This window comes from Tarenaya hassleriana, unplaced genomic scaffold, assembly GCF_000463585.1.
Source record: "Tarenaya hassleriana unplaced genomic scaffold, ASM46358v1 Cleome12, whole genome shotgun sequence".
Taxonomy (NCBI): domain Eukaryota; kingdom Viridiplantae; phylum Streptophyta; class Magnoliopsida; order Brassicales; family Cleomaceae; genus Tarenaya; species Tarenaya hassleriana.
The window spans coordinates 1,043,460-1,051,873 of NW_010962392.1; the positions used below are offsets into that span (position 1 = coordinate 1,043,460).

An 8,414-nucleotide genomic window follows, 5' to 3' on the forward strand; every position below is an offset into this window, starting at 1 on the left:
ATGGTTGATTGTCTCATGGAGGAATGGAGCTGGGTTCTCGCAAGATCATCACTTTCTTGCGAACAGCAGCTTCAGGTTTAGTTTGGAAGACATCGAATCTGCAACACAATGCTTCTCGGAATCGAATCTAATGAGCAGAAGCAGCTTCTCATCAGTGTTCAAAGGAAACCTCCGTGACGGTTCTCTTGTTGCCATAAAGAGAATCAACATAACCAGTTGCAAGAACGAGGAAGCCGAATTCTTGAAGGGTCTGAATCTTTTGATCTCGCTTTCGCACGAAAACCTCGTCAAGCTTCGAGGGTTTTGCTGCTCCAGAGGCAGAGGCGAATGCTTCCTCGTCTATGATTTCGCCCACAAAGGAAAGCTCTCGGATTTTCTCGAAATACAAGATTATGGGAGCGGTCAAGTCCTTGATTGGCCTACCAGGATCTGCATCATCAAAGGGATAGCCAAAGGTTAGTCCTTTTTCACATTCTAGACAAATTCCTCAATCTGAAAATCATCTCTGAAACAAAGAATTTCTGCAAATATTCCTTACAGGGATCGCGTTTCTGCACGGGAATGAACCGAACAAGCCTGCAATAGTTCATCGCAACATCTCAGTGGAGAAAATCCTACTCGACGAGAATTTCAACCCGTTAATGGCGGATTCGGGTCTCCACTATCTCTTGGCCGACGACTTTGTCTTCTCGGCTCTCAAAACAAGCGCTGCAATGGGATACTTAGCTCCTGAATATATCACCGGCGGACGTTTCACTGAGAAAACCGATATTTTCGCCTTCGGAGTCATCATTCTGCAAATACTCTCCGGCAAACTAATGCTTACGAACTCGATGAGGGCCGCAGCTGAAAACGGAGAAAATCACAAAGGATTCATCGACGAAAACCTTCAGGGAGAGTTTGATGAGTTGCAGGCGAGAGAGATGGCGAAGATCGGGATAAGCTGTACACAGGAGATTCCGAACAATAGGCCGAACATAGAGACTGTTCTTCAGGAGATAAACTATACGATCGGCATGTAAAAAAAAAAAAAAGAAAGACCATCTTGTTCATCTGGGTCTGTAACCAGTGGTCTGGAGAAAGGTGAAAGCTTGCAAAGAGGAAGAGAGCCGGTCTGTGATTTTCCGGTTAAGATGTGGCAGAACCGGTCGGTTTGTTTGGATTGAGTTGAATAAATTTTCGGTTTCGATTTGCCGGTTTAGGGTTCGGTTTTCTGATAACGTTCACAAAGCAAAAGAAAAGAGTATAATTCCTCTGCTTCATGCAAATGGTGTAGAGGAAAATAGTATTTCCTTGTAAAATAAGATTTTCAAAGAGTTCTAGAATGTTTAAATAGAAATTAAGAAAATCCAAGAGGAATTTCGAAGAAAGCTGATCATAAAACTCATTCAAAGTTTGAAAAAATCCATGGGTCGGGTCGACCCATTGAGGCAACGCTTCAAAAGCGCGTCTTTTTCTGAATTCCACTTCCAACGTTGGCTTCGTCATCAAGTAACCCTAGATTCTCTGTTCCACGAATCGACCATTTCGGAGCGCACGAATTCTCTTCCTCTTCGACATACTTCGCAGATCTGTCTTGTTCGGCGTTTTGGAGAGAATCTCTGTTCGTCTTACGATTAGGTTTTTCTGTGTGTCTCATCTCTTGGAACCCATGTCTTTTTCCGACATCGGATCGTTCTCTAATGGTGGAGACCAGAAGAATTTCAGGCAAATCACTCATGGAAGTGAGTTCCTTCATTTTCTTTTTTCACTTACCAACTCCGCGTGTGAACATTCAGGGAGGAAAAAGCTTTTAACTTTTACGATCTAGCTGCTCATACACGATCCGGTTCTTGTTCTGGGATCATTTGTTTTCGAATTACTTGTTCATTTTCGGAGTATAATTGATAAAAGCAGAGGCTTATAGTATTTGAATCCCTGTAAATTGGGTTAATATGAGAAAATACGCTTCTGGGGGATTTATGAGTTTCGATTTTCTGACGATGATGTTTAGATTTTTGACGATATCACTTAGTTCGAATCCAATAAGCTAAAGTGATCATAAAGAATCATCTGTTTTACGAGCTGATGAGTTTCTTATAGCTGAGGATTCCGTTTTTGCTTGTAATTCAAGAATATGGATCTCATTCTAAGTAGCTATGAATGATTTTTCATTTTGGATTTTAGGACTGCTGCATGAAATGCTTAGGCCTGAGAAAGCCGGTAGCTCGAAATCATCTTGGAAGGTATGTATATACACACATATATATGTGTGTTCCCTTTCTTTATGTTATGGTTGTTTAATGTTTATATCGGCTTCTATTGATTTGTGGATTCTGCTTATGTATATTAGGTGCTTGTCATGGACAAGCTCACAGTCAAGATAATATCATCTGTCTGCAGAATGTCTGAGATCACACAAGAAGGTGTTACATGTAAGATTCAGGGCACAAAAAAGAAGTTTCAGATGACTTCGAAATTGTCTTGTTCAAGGCTCACTGCTAGATTCTTAATTGCTGTTTATATATTCATACACGGTTTCTGTGGTAAGGATTTGATGTTTAGTTAGATTATTCCAGTGGTAGAGGACATTTCTCGGCACAGGCAGCCAATGACTTCCTGGGAAGCCATCTACTTTATTCAGCCAACTGAGGAGAAGTAATGTCTCGCGTTGTGATCTTTCGTTTGAATTTTTTTGTAATGGGCATGCTTTTAATAACTCTGTCCAACTTTTTTTTTTGGCAGTGTGGCCATGTTTTTGTCAGATATGACCGGGAAATCACCTCTATACAAGAAGTAAGTGAATAGATAGTATGTATAAGACGGCTGGCTTGTCGGAAATTCTGAATCCTTTAATCTGTTGTGGTTTAGGGCTTTTGTGTTCTTTAGTTCACCTGTTTCAAGGAGTCTGGTTGCTGTCATTAAGAAGGATATCAGAGTGATGAAACGCATTGGGGCACTGAAAGAGGTTTTCTTGCCAATTTCCTTTTTTTTGTTTCTTGAACTGCATTCAATTTTTCACTTGATAGTTTAAGTAATATTTCATATTATATTGGATTACCACAAGAGATTTTGAACTTTTTTTGGTAATTTGGCTCATTATATGCAGATGAATTTGGAATACATCACGGTGGACAGCCAGGTATATATCTTTACATTACAAGGCTGATTAATTTTCCTCTGTTCCTCAATACGTGCATTGTTTGATCGATACGATATCTGAAAAATGAGTTATATGACGAGTTTTCCATGGCAGTGGTGGTTTACATAATCAAATTCAGATGTCCTCTTAGCTGTTTTATAAGACTTCTTATGGAACAATGGATGGACCGTCCATGTGGTTTTATGATCTTAGGAGATAGAAGCTCTGAATTGGATTGCATAACCTTTCTCTTTAAATATTCTGAATGATTATGTTTCATTTCGATACTATTGCCTCGGTATTTAAAATCCCTTTATCCGCTTCCTCCTCCCATATGATGTCTTCACAGGGGTTTGTAACGGATTATGAAAATGCCCTCGAAGAACTTTTCTGTGACGAGGAAAATCCGCCATCTGATGCATGCTTGAATCTGACAGGTATCCGCATTGCTACAGCTTTGGCGTCGCTAAAGGTAATAGTCATGAATTCTTACTACGAGCTAATTTATCTCTTTTCTTTTACAAAGTTCTCGAGAAAATTGTATTACTCGGAACATTTTTTTGGTGTATAGGAATACCCCTTTGTACGATACCGTGCAGCCAAAGCCCATGATGCCACAAAAATGACGACTTTTCGGGAGTTGATTCCTACAAAGCTTGCTGCTATTGTGTGGAACTGTCTTGCGAGATACAGACGGGCGATCGAGGGTTTTCCTCAGACCGAAACATGTGAGCTGCTTATCCTAGACCGATCCATAGATCAGGTTCGTAACCTTAACTGAGAAATTTAGTTTTTTTCCTCGTTGATATGATTTTGATTTAGTTTGCTAAGAAGAGATAAAGGAAGACTTTTCTGCTTCTAGATCGCACCTTTCATTCACGAGTGGACATATGATGCAATGTGCCATGATTTGATTGAAATGGAAGGGAAAAAATACACACACGAGGTGACTTTTTTTGGTTTCTAGATACTCGAAAAGTCGGTAATATCTTCATCAAAATTTACTGGGTATGGTAATTTTTTCTGCTTTCTTATTAGTGTATAGGTTCCGAGTAAAACTGGTGATCATCTTGAGAAGAAAGAGGTTCTCCTGGATGAAGATGATCCTATTTGGATGGAGCTTCGAGATGTTCATATAGCAGATGTATCCTATTCTGTTTTCATTCAATCCCTTCCTTTTTCAAACTTCACCATATATGGATGCGGTCTGAATCTTTGGTTCCGTGTTCAGGCCAGCGAAAGATTGCACGAGAAAATGACAACCTTTGTGTCAAAGAACAAAGCTGCACAGATGAAACACAGCTCAAGGTTAGTTTTTTCTTTACCGGATTTGCCTTTTTTTGTTATTGTTTCAATTTATTTACAAGAAAACAATTCTGAATATGACTGCTTTCGATGTTCAGAGAGTTTGGCGATCTTTCATCAAACGACTTGAGGAAGATGGTTCAAGCCTTGCCTCAATACAGTGAGCAAATCGACAAGCTTTCTCTTCATGTAGAGGTCGGTTTTGGATAAAAGTAGAGCACGAAATAGAATTTTCGGTGAAATTTTTTTCACAGAAATCAGGGTATTGAATCATCATTTGAAAACCGAAATATTAATACGTTGAAGTGTGGTTAATTATATCACTGCAGATTGCTGGAAGAATCAACAGAACTATCATGGAATATGGCCTTAGAGAACTCGGTCAGCTCGAACAGGATCTTGTCTTTGGGGACGCGGGAAGAAAGGATGTTATCAAGTTCTTGAACTCGAGAAAGGTGAGATGCTTTGCAATTGATCGGTTTAATTGGAATTATATTTTTTTAATTTAAATTAAAATTTGCAGGAAATAAGCCGCGAGACCAAGCTAAGACTACTGATGATTCTTGCAGCAATTTACCCCGAAAAGTTCAAAGGTGAAAAGGGTCGAAAGATGATGGAGGTATATTACGATATTCCTCCTACGAAAGAATCTCGATCTCTGGTTATTGATTTCAGTTTACATAACCGTTGAGTTTTTCGTCTTCTTGATTGAATCCATTCAGCTAGCAAATATGTCTAGTGATGATACAGAGGCTGTGAACAATATGAGATTACTCGGACCAGTGTCTGCAGAAACCAAGAAGATCTCATCGGGATCTTTCTCCCTTAAGTTTGATGTTCTTAAGGTAGAACTATTCTTCCCCGTTTCGTTTTCCATCGGGACAAAGACTTTCCCGAGAAACCTAACTGGAGCTTCTTTTTCTGTACGGCTCAGAAGAGACGAGCTGCAAGAAAAGACAGGAATGGCGAAACTCAAATGTGGCAGCTATCGCGTTTTTACCCGATCATCGAGGTCTTATTACCATTCATACCCGATTTTTTCTCGGTATGCGTTATGTATAATATCTTCAATAAGAAACCCGAAAGTAAAAATATTTTCAGGAACTTGTTGAGAAACTTAGCAAAGGGGCATTGTCGAAACACGAATACCAGTGTATGAACGAGCCAAAACCGAGCATCATCTCTCACGGTGGATCTCAATCTGCATCAGCGAGTCCGATCTTGCCTCATTCAAGGCGAACACCAACGTGGGCCACACGACGTCTTTCCGACGATGGGTACACCAGGTAACTTTATATATACAAAACAAATACGAATAACGTGATGGAATACTCATTTAACAATCCATACCATTTTTTTGTGTTCAGTGACTCGGTTCTAGGACGTACATCGAGCAGCTTCAATAAAAGGACGGGGCCACGAATTTTCGTGTTCATTGTAGGAGGAGCCACCCGATCCGAGGTTATACTCCAAGCTCTCTTTTTTCCCCTCGTAACTCGGGTTTTCGAGAGATGTTTTTGGGTTATCATAACGGAAAGAAAACCGATAGATGAAGATAAATTGAATTCCGATGAAATTGATTTGTGTGTGTACATGAATTGCAGCTGAGGGTCTGCCATAAACTTTCAGAGAAGCTAAACAGAGAAGTGATCTTAGGCTCCACCAGCATCGACGATCCAAAGACATTCATCACGGTACTATATAGTATATGGTTTTTGCAATTACATTTTGTTATACCCCCCCCCCCCAAAAAAAAAAATGTTTTGGTTAGAGATGGTAAAAAAATATATGGCGACGTGACTGACATGACTGTTCTCGTAATTGTGCAGAAGATGAAACGGTTGGACAAAGACAAGGAGCTGTCACTGGACGATCTCGACATATAAAACCTGTATGTATATATATAGTTTATGCATCTCACCAATTTTCTTTAGGAAATAAATAATAATGATAATAATGGATGAATTATAAGATAACATCCAATGTAGATTAAGTTATTTGTTCGTTGGCTAAATAAAGTTATGATTCCAAGATTTTGAGGAATGAGCCCCAGTTTCTATAATATGGTGGAAAGGTGGGCGGTCAAATGTGAATAAAAACAAAAATTGAGGGGTAAAAGGTAAAAAAATTAAAAATACGCCCACCGTGGGGCTCGAACCCACGACCACAAGGTTAAGAGCCTTGCGCTCTACCAACTGAGCTAGACGGGCTTTCGATGATTAGTAGAAATTTTAATTACTGGTTTTTAAAATTTCTTTTGGTTACCGGTTTAGGGAGAACCGATTAGACCAGAGATGACGATGTTGATGCAGTGGTCAAGGAAGATTGAATTCAGGGAACACATGACGATTCGACTAAGATTGCTTCCCGACACAAAAACCGAACTGAAATAAAATCCCTAAAGCCTAAAAAGATCAGCTTACCATTAACCCTAATCTGGACATCAGGAAAACAAATTCGATACGACAGAGGGAAGAACACCAAAACGTCATGCAGATCAAGCTAAAGAGACGTTAATGTCAGGAGGAGGGATTGTTTCTTGGATCAGAAGGTAATGATGGCGGCGGCGGCCAAGTGTTGGCCTTGTCACCCGAGAGTCGGACACACTGGATATCGGGATAGCTGCCGTCGGGGTCGGGACCGACATGTAATCGTGCTTGTGCTTCTTCGGTTTCTGATCTTGCTGGTCGATTCCCGCTAGGAAACTCCCTACAACGACCTGGAAGAACGATACCATGGATCGAGATCAGAGTGAATTTACATAAACTCGATATATCGTAATTTTCGAAGCGAAAAAGCTCTGTTTGCTACTGAGAAACGAAGAGAAAGTTCGAGAAAAAATTGGACTAAAGATAAACAGAGCAACAGAGACTTGCATCAATGTGTGTGTGTTTGTGTTGTACTAGCTTTCTGGTACTAACAGAGTTAACTAACTTACCTACCACAGATATAACTCGGCCAACTCAATGACAGGGTAAGTTGAATGCATACCTGAACAGGGCTAGCGGCGACCAGTAGACCCGCAACGCCGCCTCCTACCACTCGTCCATCGGGGCTAGCCAACGATACGCTCATTCCTCCGGTTCTGCCTCGAGTCCCTCCGATATCGTTAGGCATGAACGATCCAGACAACGATAGTATCTCAAACCGACCCTGAAAAACCCGATTATTCACCAAAACAATCAAATGATCGCAAAACGAAAAAAAGATTAGTTTTATTGTCTAGTATCATTTCGTAACGAGAATGAATCACCTCGTACGTCAATGTACCGCCGGAGGAATCGGGCTGGCGAAGCGTGACGCTGGAAACGACGCCGTTTGCTGATAGGATGCAAATAGCGCGAGGCCCTTGTTGCGAAAACGATATTATCTTCATCGTCACGTCCTAATCCAAAGCCGAAATGAATTCAAACACCAGTTCATCAAACTCGAATAATACCATTCAATAAAATATATATATGTATGTATGTATATATAGTTTAGGGTTTAGATCGATTCTATTTACCTCGCCGGCGTTCACTGTAATGATATGTGGCGTGAAACTGGCTCCCACCGAGCAAGCCACCCATTCACCTTCACACCAGAGCAAATTCAGCATCATGCATAACCAATACCGGTTATGAATAAACCGGTTCTAAACCGGGGAAATGGTCGGTTCCATATACTATACAAGGAATGTAAAATTTAAGCAAATAAAAGGGGGAATATTCATACGGAGTTGGACACAATACAAACACATTCACGTACGTTTATGTACATAACTGTATATGTACACGTATACGAAAGAGATGTGTACACGCGAGAGGCCCCACATCTACAAGTCCCAAGGAAAAAAACCCCTAAAAAACTCAAAATCAGCAAGAATCAGATCTATCTACGAAACAGAATTCAGACAACATCTTTCTTCTTTTTCCATTTTATTTCTCTTTAGAACAAGAAACAAGACAGGGATTTACCTAAATTCTCGACCTGGTACTTTGTCCTGCTG

General features: G+C 40.3%; 3 protein-coding genes and 1 non-coding gene across 5 annotated transcripts in view; 2 read left to right on the plus strand and 2 right to left on the minus strand.

Moving 5' to 3' along the window:
- LOC104806348 (probable LRR receptor-like serine/threonine-protein kinase At5g45780) overlaps window positions 1-1,192 on the plus strand; it is a 3,834-nt gene extending 2,642 nt beyond the window's left edge. The window contains exons 4-5 of the mRNA XM_010531205.2: window positions 22-455; window positions 541-1,192. Of these exons, the coding sequence (XP_010529507.1) occupies window positions 22-455; window positions 541-1,022 (916 nt within the window). The 3' untranslated portion in view covers window positions 1,023-1,192. The remainder of the gene's footprint in view (window positions 1-21; window positions 456-540) is intronic.
- Window positions 1,193-1,417: 225 nt separating this feature from the next.
- LOC104806350 (protein transport Sec1b) lies at window positions 1,418-6,460 on the plus strand. Of its 2 annotated transcripts, none has more exons than XM_010531207.2 (21): window positions 1,418-1,724; window positions 2,167-2,225; window positions 2,333-2,414; window positions 2,559-2,637; window positions 2,725-2,775; window positions 2,851-2,947; window positions 3,089-3,121; window positions 3,471-3,593; window positions 3,693-3,884; window positions 3,984-4,067; window positions 4,167-4,265; window positions 4,353-4,429; window positions 4,525-4,621; window positions 4,756-4,881; window positions 4,950-5,045; window positions 5,149-5,271; window positions 5,364-5,438; window positions 5,528-5,712; window positions 5,794-5,887; window positions 6,031-6,120; window positions 6,256-6,460. In XM_010531207.2, the coding sequence occupies exons 1-21, from the start codon at window positions 1,652-1,654 to the stop codon at window positions 6,310-6,312; spliced, it is 1,992 nt and encodes a 663-aa protein (XP_010529509.1). In that variant the 5' UTR covers window positions 1,418-1,651; the 3' UTR covers window positions 6,313-6,460. The 2 variants fall into 2 exon arrangements, with proteins under 2 accessions (XP_010529509.1, XP_010529508.1); XM_010531206.2 differs by having other exon boundaries at window positions 1,419-1,724; window positions 5,361-5,438.
- Window positions 6,461-6,563: 103 nt separating this feature from the next.
- Window positions 6,564-6,636, minus strand: TRNAK-CUU. Its single transcript has one exon. It is a non-coding gene; the product is annotated as a tRNA-Lys (tRNA).
- Window positions 6,637-6,923: 287 nt separating this feature from the next.
- The window catches only part of LOC104806988 (AT-hook motif nuclear-localized protein 1-like), a 3,303-nt gene continuing 1,812 nt past the window's right edge, over window positions 6,924-8,414 (minus strand). The window contains exons 2-6 of the mRNA XM_019201642.1: window positions 8,383-8,414; window positions 7,932-7,999; window positions 7,680-7,811; window positions 7,418-7,579; window positions 6,924-7,145 (exon numbers count right to left, since the gene is read on the minus strand). Of these exons, the coding sequence (XP_019057187.1) occupies window positions 6,924-7,145; window positions 7,418-7,579; window positions 7,680-7,811; window positions 7,932-7,999; window positions 8,383-8,414 (616 nt within the window). The remainder of the gene's footprint in view (window positions 7,146-7,417; window positions 7,580-7,679; window positions 7,812-7,931; window positions 8,000-8,382) is intronic.